Source organism: Onychomys torridus, chromosome 18, assembly GCF_903995425.1.
Source record: "Onychomys torridus chromosome 18, mOncTor1.1, whole genome shotgun sequence".
In the NCBI taxonomy this organism is placed as follows: Eukaryota; Metazoa; Chordata; class Mammalia; order Rodentia; family Cricetidae; genus Onychomys; species Onychomys torridus.
The window spans coordinates 62908001-62926228 of record NC_050460.1 but is presented as its reverse complement, the minus strand read 5'-3'; the positions used below and the strand labels follow the sequence as shown (position 1 = coordinate 62926228).

General features: G+C 52.1%; 1 protein-coding gene across 2 annotated transcripts in view; it reads right to left on the bottom strand.

The window, feature by feature from the left end:
- Cpne5 (copine 5) overlaps positions 1-18228 on the bottom strand; it is a 63716-nt gene that overhangs the window by 26999 nt on the left and 18489 nt on the right. The window contains exons 4-8 of one of the 2 annotated variants that reach the window (XM_036168066.1): positions 8331-8434; positions 6864-6903; positions 6612-6688; positions 1951-2010; positions 151-201 (exon numbers count right to left, since the gene is read on the bottom strand). In XM_036168066.1, the coding sequence (XP_036023959.1) occupies positions 151-201; positions 1951-2010; positions 6612-6688; positions 6864-6903; positions 8331-8434 (332 nt within the window). The remainder of the gene's footprint in view (positions 1-150; positions 202-1950; positions 2011-6611; positions 6689-6863; positions 6904-8330; positions 8435-18228) is intronic. The other variant, XM_036168067.1, reaches the window with a different exon arrangement.

Here is an 18228-nt window from a genome sequence, read left to right as displayed (position 1 = left end):
ATCCAGGCATCTACCCCCAACACCCCTGAGAAAGTCCCCAGAAGTGCCTGAGTGAGCGTTGTGTGCTGGGGCTAGGCCCTCAGCCTGGGTGGCCCACCCCCTGCTCCCAAGGCCCACCAGGGAGGTCTTGGCAACAGCACCCAGACTCACCCGGAAGCTTCCGGACCAGTGGATCTGAGGCTTTCCATCCAAAGACCACTTCTGTGGGCAAAAGACCTTGTGGGCTAGCCACCCTGTACCCAGCTACCCAGGGTCCCCTGGGGTTCCAGCTCTGAGCCAGTCTGCTTCACTAGGGAGGAGCAGCTGAGGGAGGGCTAGGGTCTTGGGGAGGGCGTCCTCTCCACGGCTCTTGCCTGCAGCTACCTCCATTTGAACTCGTTGGCTGGGGCCTTGTGGGGCCAAAAGATACCCCACTTAATGAGGGGCCAGGCAGGACCAGAAGAGACCATCTAGAGCAGAGAAGCCCCTCCAGAAAGGCAAGTCAGAGAGGGTACTCCACCATCTCTTCCTCTTGTCGTTGGGGGTTGGGGAGTGCATGCCCCAAAAACTAGCTCATGCCACTCTAAGGTTTGGGACTAAGACAGGGGGATCATAGGGTCCCTGAGGGGGAGAGTCCTATGTGAGGCTGTGGAGCAGCTGAGACGAGGGTTCTGCCCCTGCACATACATGAGCGTGACAGACTGTTTTCCTGACATGCACACACAGTGCCTGGTGCAGAGAAGGCTCTAGATGAGCATAGTTTCCCTCCCTGCACCCTTGCTACACTGTGGTGGGGGGCTGTGAAATCCAGATCCCATATCCTGCCCAGCTCAGAGCAGCAGCATGCTGTCCGTGGAACCCTTGAGAAGCACTGATGAACTTTCTCCAGCATCCTGGGGCTGAGGACACACTCTAGGTTTCTCCACACGGGATGAGCAGAGTAGGGAGCACATCTGCCCCAGGCAGGTGGCAGTGCTGTAACTCCCCACACCCTGGCCTGGCAGAGACCAGACAGAGTCCTCGGCAGCGGCCTCCTCCGCCCCTGGTTCTCCATCTGTTGCTCTGCTGTGGACTCCACCTTCTATTCCTGATCTTGCTTTTCCTCCTCTCTTGCCTCAACCTGCTCCCACCAGCTTGGCCTTCCTCTTCCCACCCCCCTCCCTCTGGGCTTTATCCCTCTCTTATGTCTGCGTGTGCTCCCTCTCAGCTCGCTGGTATCCCCTCTCCCTATATACCAGCAGCCACACTGGTCCTGAGCTGTGAGGAGGGTCCACACATGGCTCCTCCAGCCTCTTTCCTCATCTGCGGGAGGTTGGGTGGGACTCCCTTCCTCAGCCCCTAAGGCTCTTAGGCGCACATGGTTAAGAGAAAGAAGCCAGGAAGGAGGCTCTTCAGGAGAAGACCATGGCGGGTCTATGTTGGCCACCTTTTTATGGTCAGCCAAAGCACAAAGTTGGGGTGGGAACTGGTGAAGTAGACAGCTTTCTGTAGCCGGTGAGCTATGGAAGCAGTATGGGAGCGGGTGGTGGTGGTGGTGGTGGTGGTGGTGGTGGTGGTGGTGGTGGTGGTGGTGGTGTTTGAGCCAAATCAACTCCATAGACAGGAGAAAGCTGATATTTTATAGAGAAAACCGTGGAGAAGGGAGAGCCAAGAGTGGTATTAGATGAGGAAAAGGGAGGAAAGAGAGAATGGGATGGAGCTAGGAGGGAAAGAGGGAACTGAGAGGTCCCAGCCCCTCCCTACTCCCTAAAGCCCCAAGAGCCACCAGGGCTCAGCAGGCTCCAGCTCGGCCTGGATAGAGGAGGGCAGGCTGTCATCTTGGTGCCTGAGACCCTATGGAGGGACCCAAGACCCTTTGTCTTCCTACCCAGGGATTAACAGGAATCAGGAACTGGCCCCAGAGGCAGGTGCCCTCTGTAGAGCTGGCTGAATTCGGAAGGACCTAAGGGCCACAGCCGCGTGGTGACCTACCCGTTAGACACAGCTGGCATAGGTTTGCCTGTCCGGGAGTTGAGGCTGAATGCTCCTATCCTGTGGAGACAAGAAAAGAGAGCCAAGCATGAGCCATGAGCCCAGTCTTCATAGGCCAGAACACTTGACCTGAGGATGCCTGGAGCCAAGTTTCTGCCTTGGAAGTCATTAAAACAGGACCAAAAGTCCAGGCCACAGAGGGAACATTTCCCAGACCTTAGGGTGAAGCCCTGGGCAAGTCATGCTACCCCTGAGGTGTTCAGAGTGGGGCCCCAGACCAGCAGCCCCAGCAGCCCCTGGGTTGCATATCACAAACATGCCCCAGGCCTACTCAGCAACCCTGAGGTGGAGACCCAGACACCTGCTGCAGGTGGAGACTGGCCGAGTCACATCTCTGGGCCTCAGTGGCTTAACAGTTCCTTAAGTTCCCTTCACAGCATGCCAAAGGCCCAAATCCAGCACCCCATGCGACTATATTTGGAGACAGGACCTTTAAAAGGGCCGGAGAAATGGTTCAGCAGTTAAGAGCTAAGAACCAAGTTTGGTTCCCAGCGCCCACATGAGGATGCTCCCAGTCAGGTCTGGGAACTTGACACCCTCTTCTGGAATCCCGGGCAATCTGCACTCAAGTGCACATACCCACACACAAATACAGACACATACACTTAAATAAAAATAATTTAAAAAAAAAAACTTTAAGAAAAAAGGGGGCTGGGGAGGTGGCTCAGTGGTTAAGAGCACTGACTGTTCTTCCAAAGGACCTGGGTTCAATTCCCAGCACTCACATGGCATCTCACAACTGTCTGTAACTCCAGTTCCAGGGGATCCAACACCCTCACACAGACATACATGCTGGCAAAAATACAATGCGCATGAAGTAAAAATAAATAATTAAAAAAAAAAAAAAAACTTAAGAGAAAAGAGTTGATTAAGGAACTGAGGTCACATGGGCAGGGTTGGACTGACCAGACGCACACAGATGAGTGACTCCATCAAGACAGAAGAAAACCTACATCAGCCCAAGCCAGAGAGAGAGGCTTTAGCAGAAATGACCTTGGTTGGCACCTTGGAGAGGGCGGGGTGGCACATGCCCACAGTTCTAGCATTTGGGAGACTGAGGCAGAAGGATCTGTTTGAGGCTTTCATGGGCTGTAGATGAAGACCCTGGGCCCTGACACAAAGCTCAAAGGAAACGGAGTGTGGCAGTCCATGCGTGCAATCCCAGGATTCACCAGGCCCAGGCAGAAGGGGCCTGAGTTTGAGACTGCCCAGTAGTGAGACTCTATCTCAAAAAACCCCCCAAACGCAACCAAACCAAACCACACTTTGTAGGCACAAGGAACTGGTTCTTGGTCCCCTCTGGGACAGTAGAGCCTCTGGATGTGCAAATCTCTTACAAGGCTGCCACAGTGTTTGAATATGAGCCGCACACACTCTCCCATGTATTTTATTTTACTGTTTATTTATAAACAGGTAGCTGAGGCTAGCCTTTGACTTGTGTAGTGGAGGATGACCTTGAACTCCTCCTCCTTCACTCCCCAAGGGCTGGGTTCCATGCATGCACCACCATGCCTGGCATCTCCTATATTTTAAGCCATCCTTACGTGCTTTATGATACCTAACCCAGGTATGATGCTCGACCTGGGCTTGCCATCCTGTATTGTCTAGGGAACAGTGACCAGGAAACCATCAGCACACATTCAGGAACATGCAGCCTTTTTAAAAGTATTTAGTTGATAGAGTACATGGACGTGGAGCCCATCAACACTGAGGGCTTCCTGCATAGATTTCACTAGCAAAACACTGACCCTCACATCTGTCCCAGAATAGATGCCCAGTAAACAGGAGCTGCTCTCGGGGTTTAGTCATGAACAGCTAAACTTAGATACACAGGACCTTCTGGGGAAAGGACCCGCCTCCTCCACAGCATCCCCGTGACTCTCCATTTCAGATCTTGCTTGTCCTTGGGCTCATCTTCTGTGGGAAGGATCCCTCCATCCCCTCCCCAAGGTGGACAGCTGACAGCAAGCAGGAAAATGGACCTGTAACTGGTTAGGCTTGGACTCGGGTGGGAGCCTGGAAGTGTAGCAGCCACTTCTCAGCCAGAGGGTGTAGAAAGGCGATGGGAGAGAGCAATTGAATGAAGAGGATCAAAATGCATTGTATGCAAACGAGAGATATCAAAGAGTAAATCAAAATAAATTTAAAGTATGTACATTTGAATGAAAGGACCTGCACACTGCTGCTGAACAAGAGCTAATTGTGGTTCCTCCTGGGAAAATCCCACCTCTCTCTTTCCTTTTGAAATTTGTTTTTACTATTTTTATCTCTCCCTCTCTCTCCCTCTCTCTCTCTGGGTGTGGGTGTCTGCATGTGGGTGTGTGCACGTGAGACCAGAGGTTTCCAGTCCCTTGGAGCTGGAGTTGCAGATGGTTGTAAGTCACCTGACGTGGGTGCCGGGATGAAGTTGTGCACCACACGCCCAGCTACAGTGTGTATTCTTTTAATTTTTCAAGATTTTTTTTTTTTTTTTTTTTTACATACATTGGTGTCTTGCCTGCATGTATGTCTGTGTGACAGTACCACATCCCCTGGACCTGGAGTTACAGACAGTGGTGAGCTGCCATGTGGGTCCTGGGAATTGAACCCAGGTCCTCTGGAAGAGCAGTCAGTGCTGAGCCATCTCTCCAGCCCTGCAGTAAGTGTTCTTAACTCGTGAGTCATCTTTCCAGTCTGGTGAACTGCTACAATTTGGGGGCCTCTTTAAATTTGTAATTCATCCTTGACTACATAGTGAGCTCCAGGCCCAGCTAGTGCTACACAGAAAGACCCTGTCTCAAAAAAACAAAACAAAACAAAAGACCCACATGCAAAACCTAAAAAAGAACAACAACAAAACCTTCTAAAATTCTAAATTAAATCTTTGCTGTTTTTGTGAAAAGTCTAAATGAATGAAAGAGAAAGTGACAGCTTTATACGTGCTACTCTCGAGCCTCCGAGGACTCATGAGATCTAGATTCTGTTTGTTTTTTTAAGATTTGTCGGGGTTGGGGATTTAGCTCAGTGGTAGAGCGCTTGCCTAGCAAGCGCAAGGCCCTGGGTTCAATCCTCAGCTCCACATACAAAAAAAAAAAAAAAAAAAAAAAAATAGAAGATTTGTCTTATTTTTGTTTACATGTATGTGTGTCTATGTGTATGCATGTAGGTGCCAGGAGTCTAGAAGAGGACATTGGATCCCCTGGAGCTGGCATGACAGGTAACTGTGACCTGCCTGATGTGGGTCTGGGAAGCAAACTCAGGTCCTCTGAGAGAGCAGCAAGTGATCTTAACTGCTGAGTGGTCTCAGCCCACTCCATGCTGTTGTTGTTTTTAAAGAGTCAGTTAAAGATATGTTGGGGATTGTCTAGCAAATGTGAATTTGTATCATTTGTGCGTGCGTGCGTGCGTATGTGTGTGTTCAGAGGCTAATCTTTCCTCCATCATTTTCCACCTTATAAACCAAGGCAGCAGCTCACACTTGAGCCCGGAGCTTTACAATTAGCCGGCTGGCCAGCCAAGGACGCTGTCTGTGCCTCCTGGGGCTGGGGTCACAGGCTGCCAAGCCTGGGTGCTGGGATCTTCTCTTCATGTTTGAGTGCTTTTCCCACGGAGCCGTCTCCCCATCTTCTTGTGTCTTTTTTTTTTTCTTGAAAAATGCCCCCAATTCTTTAAGCTCCAGAGCCTCCAAACCTGAGTTTTTCAATAAATTATCTCAATAAATGATAGCTATTACGATGTTTTGGAAACCCAGAGATGGGAGTTTTGAAGGGAAAAAGGAACCATTCTTGGGGTCCTAGTGCTGCCATGAAGTTACTGAGGAGTTACAGGCAAGGGTCTAGGGGAGGCTACTCCCTACACACACACACACACACACACACACACACACACACACACACACACACACTTATGCAGACACACATTACACTTATGAACCACAGTGTGAGAACATAAACCAGGCAGAAGCAAGTGAGGGGTTCACGCCCAGCTAAGTCTGAACCCCCTCTCTCCTGCCTATCCCTAGAGCTTCCTCAGGAATAAGGACAAGTCATCCACAGCTGCGCAGTGGGAATCCTGAAGACTCTCCATCCCAGAGGCCACTTGGAGCGACAAAGAGCTCTGTCCAGTTCTACAGACTATCAGAGCCGGGAAGGTGAGAAGCACCCCCACCCCACACCACAGCTCCAGCCTGTCCTTAGCTCCCAGCTCAGGTCTACACCTACACACCCACACACTGCAAATAAGCTGAGGAATGTGCTGTGTAGATCAAGCCCAGGTTCCGACTCCAGCTTTCCCACTTGCTGGCTGAGTGGCCTGGGATATATCACTTTCCCAGGTGTTCTCTGGTCTCTCCCTCACACAAATAGAGAGGTGGGGTTGCAAACTGACTAGATAGTTCTCAGTCACCGCCCCTCCCCACAGGAATACACGCTCTAATAACTCAGCCTGGATCCCTCCCAATTAACTGGGTGAGAGGCACTAGAGAGTGAGCAGGACCTGGGATCCCTCTCTGAAAGCCCTGGCTGTCTGATGCTCTGACATCAGCAGGCTCTCAGCAGGATGGGCAGAATATGGCTCATCACAGGGGGAGATGCCCCAACAGGCTGTACCCCTCCTACACTTACGTGAGAGGCTTCTCCAGGCGGCTCCCAGAGGACCCTACGATCTCTCCAAGGGTACAGAAGGCCTGGCCCAGGAAGTCCTGTATACCCAGGGGCAGAGGAGACCAGTGTCAGCCACCATGTTCACAGTCACCCTCCTCCACTGAAGTTTCAACATGCAGTCTTAGATACATGCTCTTCCAGTGAAGCCCACAGCCACAATATGGCCTTCAAGAGATAGCCTGGGCTTGCTGGGCAGTCACGGGCGGAACTCACGTGTTTAGATAAATCCGGGCTCTTGGAGTCCACATCGTATCTACAGGGAACACAGAGAAATGGTAAAGGCAGATAGGGGACATCCCCCCTAACCCTGCCCGGCTGTCAGGTCCCCCCACTCCTCAAGTGTGCTCTGTAAGCCCTGGGAGTCTGGGAGGCTCATCCTGACCTGATCTCGGGGAAGACAGGCTGAAGAGTATTAGTCCTCTGGGTCTCTCAGGATTTACACAGACCCACACGAAGGAAGGCCAACTCTCACAAGTGGTCCTTTGGCCTCGACACTCTGCCCTGGCACACATGCATACTCACACCAACAAATATAATTCAGTTTTTAAAAAAGATTTACGCATTTCCCTGTGCAAGTGTTCTATCTCACGAAGGATGGAAAATGGCACAAGCGGACCCTGTATCCTGGCTGGATCATAGGTGGCTGAGTCACCTTACCCATCACTCACTCCCAGTTGTCTGCCTTGCTGGCGGGCGTCAGTGTGGTCTGCCCGGCAGCCCTGTACTTACACCCTCTCCTTCCCCGCGCCCGGTCACTCCTAAGAACGGGAGGCATGGCTACCCTGTGTGGGCTGCAGGCCGGCTGCTCCTGCAGCTGGGCTGGTCCCCTCTCCTGGAGCCAGCTGAGCCACAGCCTCCTCTCCCAGGGTCTTGCTTGCAACATTTCCTCCATCAGCCCCCCCCCCCCCCGCCCCGCCCTCTAGGCTCAGACGCAGGCACCTGCTGAGGGCTGGGGGGTGGGTGGGATCACCACCCACTGTCTGGAGCATCTCGCCTCTCCAGACTGTCACCAAACTTCTCTGTCACATCACGTCACGGGCCATGTTTGTTCACACTTCTCAGCCCTTCCATCCTTCCCAAGTTTCTGCCTCCCCCAGCCCCACCCCAGATTTTTGCCAGATTCCTCCAGGCCCCAGCCCCTTTCTTTCCCACTCTATGGATTCTTCTCCAGGACTCTGCCCTTTGCAACCCCACCCTTCCTCCTCATTCCCTGGAAATAACACAAACTCCCTGCCTGGTCACCGAGAGAAGCCCTCCTGATGGCCCTGTCCTTCTTTCTGGTGGATACACAGACACCAGAGTCCTACTTGGTCCTTGACCTCTGCAGAGAGGAGACTAGACGCACCCCCCCAACATGGAGAGAGGCCACCAGGTACCTTGGATGCCAGGGAGCAAAAGCCACATAGGTAGAGGCCTGAACCACATCCATGGATGTCCCCCAGAGTCAGGCACCTCACCCACCCACCCCCACAAATGATAACTTTTGGATAAGATATGGCACCTCCTTTTCCACACCCTAGTAAGACAGGAGGTAGATTTTTGCCTGTCATTTTTATCTTCCTGATCTCCCAGAATATTCCCTGCTTCTCCACCTCTACCCTGTCACCCCAGGTCCGAGTCCCACAGATCTCATCCCCCCGTCCCTTACCACTCCAGCGTGAGCCCCCACCTTCCACTCACAGGTCAAAACGGAGGTTCTGCTTCTCCTCAAAGAAGTAATCCACAATGAACTTGCGCACGAAGTCTGGGTTGAGCGTGTTATCAATGACCTCGGTGCGTCCAAACTGCAAGAGAAGGAAGGAGCTGGTGACGGGACAGTGTGGCTCCAGTCCCTGGGCACCGGCCTGCAGGCTCTGGGTGCTGCCTCCTGCAAGCAGCAGGGATACCTCTCTCCGTGCACCCTCCTCCCTCTCCAGGTATGAGCTCCAAGGAGCTTCTGGAGGGTAGATTGTGTCAAATCTGAAGGGCCCTGGATGTGCTCTGGTCCTGCCCTTAGCCCATGCTGTCCCCTTTGCCTGGACTCCCTTCACCACCAGGCAGGCTGTTCTAGTTAGGGTGACTATTGCTGTGATGAAACCCATGACCAAAACAACTTGAGGAGCAGAGGATGTTTTCGGCTTACACTTCCACATCACAGTAGAAGGAAGTCAGGACAGGAACTGAAGCAGGGCAGGAACCTGGAGGCAGGAGCTGATGCAGAGGCCACGCAGGGGTGCTGCTGACTGGCTTGCTCCCCATGGCTTTCTCAACCTGCTTTTTGTTTGTTTGTTTTGAGACAGGGTTTCTCCGTGTAGCCCTGGCTGTCCTGGAGCTTGCTCTGTAGACCAGGCTGGCTTCAAACTCAGAGATTCACCTGCCTCTGCCTCCTGAGTGCTGGGATTAAAGGTGTGGGCCACCATCACTCAGCTCCCAGCCTGCTTTCTTATAGAACCCAGGACCACCAGGTGATGGATGGCACCACCCACCATGGGCTGGGCCCTCCCCTCCCTTGTAAATCACTAATTAAGAAAATGCCCTACAGGCTTGCCTGCAGCTGGATCTTATGGAAGCATTTTCTCAACTGAGGCTTCTTCTTCTCTGACAACAATATCTTGTGTCAGGCTGACATAAAACTAGTCAGCACACAGTTCCTCCAATCCCTCAAGGACCAGTGCTGACACCACCTCCTCTTGGGAATCTTCTAGATAATCTACCCCCAAAGGTTTACTTCTCTGAGCCACACTGAACTTGTCTCTCTGTCGTCTCTGGTTCCACAATTAGGGGTATACATTTTCAGTGTGTGTGTGACATGGTTTCATGTACCCCAGGTTAGCCTCCAATTCTCTAAGTAGCTGACGATCCACCTTGAGCTCCTGCCTCTACCTCCCAGGCAGACTACCTGGGGATCAGGTGTGTACACATTTGACACCTCAACCGTCGCCACATGAGACTCTGTGGTGGGAGGCAGCCTCCTAGAGGATCCACCTCCCTCTACTGCCACACTTGGAGTGTGGGCTGGACCCAACATACATTCCTGTTTCTTCTTTTGAGACAGGGGCTCACGATGTAGCCTGGGCTAGTCTCAGAGTCTCTGTGTAGCCCTGATGGTGTTGGATTCCTGACACACCTGCCTCTGCCCTAAATGCTGGGATTACAGGTGTGTGCCATGTGACCCAGCTTAATGATACATTGATAGGCAGAAGGTATACCAATTGCAAGATGTCCTTTGAGAGATTGTGCTATCAACCACAAGGCTTCCATCTTGGAGGTTCCTTCTGCTCTGCCTTGCTTGCTCACTTTCATAAAGCTAGCAGCTACTGGAGAGTCAGGGCCTTCCCATCTTGGCCCTGCCAATCCCAGCTTCATACCCCCTCTCCTGGCCCCACCTCCTCTGCAAGCCTCATGCTTTCATTTCCTACTGGCTCCTCCACATCGGCTGATTCCTGAGGCTTGAGGGCATGGCTCCCCATACTGCTCCCCTGTCACCATCCCCATGCATTGCCTGGAAATTACTCATGGAGTTTCCCTCTACCTGGCAGGACTGTGAGCTCACACAATGCCCCAGAGGACCCCTCTGAACGTTCTGTGCCCTAGTCCTATGCAATGCCTTGTGGCAGGCTTCCCATCTTAGAGGTGAGAACGGGGAAGCCCAGAGAAGCCAAGTCATTTGTCTAGGACCACCCAGCCAAGACTTGCTGACCTGAAGGCACAAGCCAGGCTTGTGAGTTCTAGGCCATGTGGTGCCACCGGTATTATGGGGAGATGAGACCCACATGGTACATAATACCCACAGGTATTATGGGGAGATAAGACCCACACTAATACTGGCTCATTGCAGACACTCTGGAGTGGCCAATGAGGAGCTAGATGAATGTAGCAGAGCCTCAGCCTCCTCAGGAGCTGCGAGGTCCCACCAGAGGATGGAGACGGCACTGTCTCCCACATATTCCCAGCCTTATTCAAGCCCGTTCTGTATTGCGCAAAGGTTGCTTGCTTTTGCAGAGCTGTGGGTGAGCCCACGGCCTTGCCCACGCTAGGCAAGTGCTCTACCAGGGAGCCAAGAGCCACACCCAGGCTCTAAACAGCTTTTGAGACCTTAGCATAGGCAGGTGTGACACTTAGTAGTGAGCTACAGGAGGAGTCCATGAATGCCATACCTGAAGACTTCTCTATCGCACTCAGAGTCATTGAACAGATACCTATGACATGGTGCAGTCACAGCAACTAAAAGCACCCCAAGCCTGGGTGTGATGGTGCACACTTGGAATCCTAGCACTCAGGAGGTGGAAACGGGGGATCAGAAGTCCAAAGCTATCTTTAACTACATAATGAGCCTGAGGCTGGCCCACACTATCTTTACAACGGTGTCTTAAAAAAAAAAAAAAAAAAGTGTATGTGGGTGTGGGCTCAGTGGTTAAGAGCTCTTGCTACATGATCTTGAGGTCAGAGATCAGATCCCAACATCCACATAACAAGAAGCTGGGCATTAACAAAGATGCCTGTAAAGCCCAGATCCAAGGTAGGGCAGAGGAAAGAGGATCTGCTATGGCTTGCTGGCTTTTAGCCTAACTAAGAAAACAAACCCCAGATTCTGGGAGAGACCCTGCCTCAAAGGAATAGGTGGAGACTGACAGAGGAGACCATCCAATGCCCTCTTCTGGCCTCTGCACATGTTCACAGACACACATAATGCATACACTCACAAACACTTATACAAAGAACAGAACGAAACACAGAGCTCCTGTGTAGAACCCAGAGCTCCAGCCCAGGACCCCAGAGCTCCAAATGCAGGACACAGAGCTTCAGCAAAGGACCCAGAGCTCCAGCCCAGGACCCCAGAGCTCCAAATGCAGGACACAGAGCTCCAGCCCAGGACCCCAGAGCTCCAAATGCAGGACACAGAGCTCCAGCCCAGGACCCCAGAGCTCCAAATGCAGGACACAGAGCTCCAGCCCAGGACCCCAGAGCTCCAAATGCAGGACACAGAGCTCCAGCCCAGGACCCAGAGCTCCAGCCCAGGACCCCAGAGCTCCAAATGTAGGACACAGAGCTTCAGAAAAGGACCCAGAGCTCCAGCCCAGGACCCCATCCCTTTCTGTGCCTGTTCTGAGCTACTCTGCAAGTGAGCTACAGGCAAGTGAGCTCTTTACCCAGTGCAACTGGTTACAGCCAGCTGACCTAGACAAGCCAGCTGAGCTTAGGGAACCGAGCGCAAGATCGGCTCCTGCCCGGCCTGCCTGTGTGGACACTCCTAAACGACCCATACATACACTTATTCCAGAATCACTGTGCACCTAGCTGTGTGTTGTTTTCACGGTCTCACGGGGTGTGACAAACTAAATGGATTTTTGGCCTGTGCTCATTTCATTCTGTTAAATCATGTTTTAACAGGTGCTTAAAAAAAACCAACCACACAAAAAAAACACGCTCAGCCCCGACACAGGACAATTAAAAGTCAAAGCTCGTGTGGGGCCCAAGCAACTGTGCATCTGGGAGGGTCTCTAGACACTGCTAACAAGGCGGAGGGGTTGAGAGCCACTAATGAATGAGGACTGAGCGAGGGAGGGAGAAAACTAACATTTACAGAGCCGCCTCTACTGAAATGTTCCGCAGATCAAGTGGATAATTAAGCTATCTCATCTAATTCTTGTAAAAAATTCTGAGGGTTATTACCCGTTTTACAAGCGCAGAAACAAATCAGCAAGGTTAAGTAACCTGCCCACGGCCACACAGCAAGGAACTCCAAAGCCCATTATATTTTCACTTCGACCCACTGCCGGGAGCCGTGTGAACTGATGAAAAGCAGACAAGGTGGTTTATTTTCCAAGCACTGTGGACGGCCCTGCTGTGTGCAAGCTAGCGGGGGATGGCAGCGGGGCACCACAGGTTCAACAAAACTGGTTCAACAAAACTGGACTCCTCTAAACTCCACAACCATCTCACAAAGATGGCACCTGCTGCAAAGGATTTCCTGCATGCTCCTGCCCCTTCCAAGTAAACCTCCTGTCTTCAGACAAAAGGGAAATTTCTCCTAATGGCTTCCTTGCAGGAGGCTGGCAGGTAAATACTCAGGTTTTAGAGACTTCTCTGACAAGACCAGACTCCCTTCGGGAAAGTGCCCTACTGCTCTTTCAACGCCTCTAGGCTGAAGCATCCTCCCAGCAGAGCTGGTAGACACCCCCTTCCCCAGCACAGCCCCAACCCAGCCCCCACGGAACACCCTCTACCCCCCGTCAGGGAGGATGACAGCGGCTGCTTTGAAAATAATGGCACTTGAAGCTTCGGCAAGGGGGATTCCCTGGAGACCGCTCACTGCTGGAGGAGGAGATGGGGTTCCCCTGGAAACAGGATGGGAGGGGGCTCCAAAGGCCCCTGGAACGTGGAGGGGCTTGAAGGATTTCTGGGACTCAGATGTAATTAACATATGCACATCACAACTGTGAAATCAACAGCCAGGGGCCTGCTAAGGAAGCTTTATAGCTTTCATTAGCTGGGCTAAGGGGGCGTGTGTGTGTGTGTGTGTGTGTGTGTGTGTGTGTGTGTGTGTGTGTGTGCTGAAATTGTAAAAATCTAAGAGGCCACCAGGGTCTCCCTCCTCGTATACTCCTGCTAATGAAGGCAGGAACTGAGGATGGTGAGGGTGGGGGTCCACCTGGGTGCTGTGTTCCACCGAGAACTGCAGAGTCCTCCAGGCAGAATGGCCTTGAGGAGATGAAGCATGAGCCAGAGACTGCCAGCATTCTAACTGCTGTGTGCATCCCACCATGGGGGGGATAGGGGGGCAGGCCCCTTACCATCCGGAGTCTAGAGCCGGGACACTTTCTCAGAATTGCTTGTGCATCCTTCTAGTTCATTCTGCACCACTGCTTGGTCTAAGCTCTGAGCTCGGAGGACCAGAGAGGAGGAATCTTGTGCAGCGTGAGCACCCTGAACCCCAAGCCAGCCCCAGGCAAGCACAGGGGTCCGAATGAACCAAGGCTGTAGGAAGCCAGGGAACCATCTCATGGAAGAGATGCAGGAGACTTTCAGAACCTTCCAGGGCGCCCCTGGCTGGATGAGCAATGAACAGGATGGGGGTAGGAGGCTCCCTGACCTCAGGACTGGGACACCTCCTATGGGAGAAAAGAATAAAAAGCACAAACCAGAAGGAGCCTGGAAATGAGCACATTTGCCCTCTGAAAGGCTTCGTCCCTAGCAACAAACCCAGCGAAGCTTTTCGAGGAAGCCGCTCCCGAGGGTTCCGATGACTAAGCTCCGCGAACATCAATTAAGCGGCATTAACTGCAGATCATCCAGTCCACTGAGACCCTCGGAGAGAGGCAAGCCTTGAAACTTCTTCAGGGACTGAATTAAGTGGTTCCCAGGGGCTCTGCCATACAGAAGAATTGGCATTTCTGGGGACAGGTGAGTCCCCACGCTCAAGTGTCCTCAGAACATGTCGGAGCTCTGGTCAGCCAAGCAAAGCCTCCTTTAATGCTGATTCCTGAGCCATCAGGACAATGGCCTGGCCTGATGGGGAGGCTGCAGGCTGTCCTGTGGCTGCTGCCAGCTGGGTTTGGCTATGGATGACCCCGGGGAAACACCTGCAAATAGGCACTAGGAGGACTCTTCTCAGTCCCACGTCTCCAAGGCACACCTTCACCTCGATCCACGTACAGGAGTGCCCTCACTGTCCCCACAGGCTTGGGCTGGAGACAGCTCCCCACTGCTTGCCCCAGCACAACACATCTTCAATCACACCCATGCATTTGAAAGGAACCCCTTATGAAAACGACATCAGAGGCAAACTCCCTCCTGCTAGGATGCCAACATGGATTTTCTCTCTCACAAACATAGTCTCCAGCCCACTTGATTATAAGAGCAGCAGCCCCTGATCCTCACTCCCTTCTGCTCAAATCCACTGGGTAACATTTGTGTTACCTAAGGAATGGGCAAAGGCCCTGGAAATGGCTAGCCGGGAAAGGCGCTTGCTACTGAGCCTGATGATCCGAGTTCGATTCCCAGGACCCATGGGATAAAAGAGAACTGATCCCTCAAAGTTGTCCTGTGACCTCCACAAGCTCCCCGTGGCGTATGCACTCCCTTCCCACATAAGTAAATGTAATCAGGTTTTTAAGAAATGGGGGCCTGGGCATAGTGGCGCACGCCTTTAATCCTAGCAGCACTCAGGAGCTAGACTCGGGTGGATCTCTGTGAGTCTGAGGCCAGTCTAGTCTACACAGAGTTCCAGGACAGCCAGGACTACATAGTGAGTACATGTCTCAAGAAAGAAAAGAAAAGAAAAAGAGTGGCCCTGGCTGTGTGTGCACAGCCTGTACTTACACACACGCGCGCGCGCACACACAGACACACACACAGACACACAGACACAGACACACACACACACAGACACACACACACAGACACACAGACACACACACACAGACACAGACACACACAGACACACACACACACACACACACACACACACACACACACACACACACACACACACACAGACACACACACACACACACACACACACAGACACACAGACACACACACACACACACACACACACACACACACCACACCCCAGCCCGTTCCTGTGGTTGATTGACCGGCTGACCCTAAGGTCTGAAGACTTGATAGCTAGAATAGACCAAATCCTTTCAATTAACCAATGAGAAAGCAGGTCAAGGTCTCACAGCTAATTAGGAAATGGTCTCAGACAGGGGCCTGGGTGTTGGCGGGTATTTGTACACTGTGTGAAGATGTATTGCTGTGATTAGTGTAATAAAAAGCTGAATGGCCACTAGCTAGGCAGGAGGTACAGGCAGGACTTCCCGGCAGAGAGAGCACTCTGGGAGGAAGAAAAGCAGAGCTGCCATCCAGACATGGAGGAAGCAGGATAGGCAGTTCTGAGATGAGGTAACAAGCCTCGTGGGAGAACACAGATGAAAAAACATGGCTCAATTTAAGTCATACGAACTAGTTAGGAACAAGCCTAAGCTTAGGCCAAACTTCCATAATGTGAGCTGGCGGCCCAAAGAAACATCCGACAACACCCAGGTAGGCCAGCTGCCAGCCCAAGCAGCCGCCAACCCTGCCTCACTCAGGCTTCTCTCTCCGTCAAATCTTCCTCTTCCTCCAACTTTGTGACTTCCCCTGTCTTCAAATACTTCTCCACAACCATGATGCCATTTAGTTCCCCCAGGGACCCCAGGAAGACACAACATTAAGGGTGAGGGAGTACCAAGAGACGGCCAGGGAACCCAGCAGTCAAGAGAAGAGGCACGTCTCCACAGCCCCCCCCCCCTCCGCCCCAGTAAGGAGTGGGGGGCTCTCTGTAAGCCTGAAGAGCACTAAGCACCGCCCCCCACAAGAGCCAGTACTAGCCTTTCACAAACTGCAGCTGGGATGGAGCTTCTGATACATCCCCTTCCAGCTGTGGAGCCCCCCACCCCCACCCCCGGGACGGGGAGAGGCCAGGAGCTGACAGACTATATCTTCCATCCCAAGCTGCTCTCCATCCAGCTCCCCTGCAATTTTCATTGAGTACTGACGGCTCCCAAATCGGGGATTCGAAAGCCCTGGCCGATCATGAATCACGTTCACCAGGATTAAAATTAGAGGCCAAGAGCCATATCTGCCTCAGAGAGCAGGAAAGGGAAGTATTAAATATAACATTATTTTTTAAAAGATTTATTTATTTCTTATGTATACAGTGTTCTGCCTGCCAGAAGAGGGCGCCAGATCTCATTACAGATGGTTGTGAGCCACCATGTGGGTGCTGGGAATTGAACTCAGGACCTCTGGAAGAGCAGTCGGTGCTCTTAACCTCTGAGCCATCTCTCCAGCCCAAATAATAAACATTATTAAATAATAATTGAATAATAAACAATATTCTTAATTGTTTAATAATTAAATTAATTACAAATAAAAGAATGTATTTAACTAAATAATAATATTAAATATTGTTAAATAGTAAATTATTAAATATCTGACCTCTACATGCACCATGGCACACACACCCTTCACACACCAAATATGTGAATGTAATAATTAAGAAATCCTGTTTGACCTGACAAGGCACTGTCACGGATGTCCCTTCACACCCTGTCCTTGCCATGTACTCTGGTTTTTGTCATTAGTGAAGTGGGATCCTGGTGCCAGCTCCCTTAGACTTTGGGTTAAATATCCGTGGTATAGTGCCTGCTTGTCCTCAGTCCTGTGTCCTCAGACAGGCAGAGAAAGGGCCCTATCTCTTTTCTTTCCCTTAAACAGGGACACTTGACATGTCTGCCACTGCGCATGCTCCATAATATGTCTGCACCCCCTTCGCACGCTCCCTAGCTGCAGCGTCTCTGCTCCCTTGGCCCTCACTGCCCTGGAGGAGGAAACGTGAGGCTCACTGGGGTACTTGTTCCACCCAGCAGTTTGGCTAGATGGTGAACAGTACTGAGCCCAGATCCCTGCCCAGGCCACTGAGTTTCAAAGTGGGGCTTTTTTGTCCCCCTGTGAACGTGTGTGGGCAGACTCCTGCCCTTCCTTCAACCTGAGGCGGCCATTATTTCTGGGTAGTATCCAAGCTCTTATCTGCAGAAAGGAGTTTGTGTTTCCTGTAGCCTGGAGGTTCTAGGCCCGGTCTCCTGGTGAGCCTATGTCCTCTGTGGTGTTAGCCTCCAGCTGCCTTTTACAGCTGTGGCAGAGCTGTGGCAGTGGGGTTCCAAAGTCAGATCCCCAGCCAGCTTCCACCTGTCTACCTGGGAGCGCTCTGGCAGGTCCTTGGCTCACAAGCTGTTTTGAGGATTAAATGAGTTCGTTCATGGAAGGTTCTCGGAGTGTACCGGCAATGGTTGTTACCTGAGGGGGAAGCCTGGGCTCCATCCAGAAGGAGGGACGCTGATAGCATGCTTGCTTGCCCATGTGGGGATTCGGGGTGAGCTGGAGGACAGTGGTCCTGGGTTTGCTTGTCCCTGCCTATTTCCACAGCCTGATGAAGCCGAGGATGGTGGAACAGCGTGGGAGGAACTGGTTTGCTGGTGGCTTGGCAGCCAAGTTCATTGGCAAATGGCTATTCCCCCAGGGAGCTGGGACCATTTAACAGATTATGTGGAACAATGGCTAATTAGGAGCTGAGGTGGGTTTTGTTTTTTGTTTTTTTTTTTTTCAGGAAGTCTTTCTTTAGAAGCAGCTTAGGATTTCACATCCTTAGCTAGGCACCTTTTCGATCCTGCTCCAGAAGTAGGAAGGCCTTGAGCCTGTGTCTCCTCATCCAGGCTGGTATCCCAATCACACTCCTCCCACCCCACCCCTGGGCCCCCCACACCCCTGCATCCCCTCTCACTCCCACCCTGTCCTCCACACCTTGATGCCCAAACAGAACAGGATACTGTGAGGGAGGCACTGAGTCCCAGCACACCACGACTTCTTCTGTTGGGGATACTGTTCTTTGAGAACTTCTTCTGTTGGGGATACCGTTCTCTGAGAACGTTCCAGACTCGAAATGGTGGCAGGTCTGGAACAGAACCAGACCCTCCTGTCCCTCCATCCCTCCAGGTGGTCGGCTGTTGGGCACGCAGCGGGGCCCAGCTCCCAGCCTGGGAAAACACTCCCT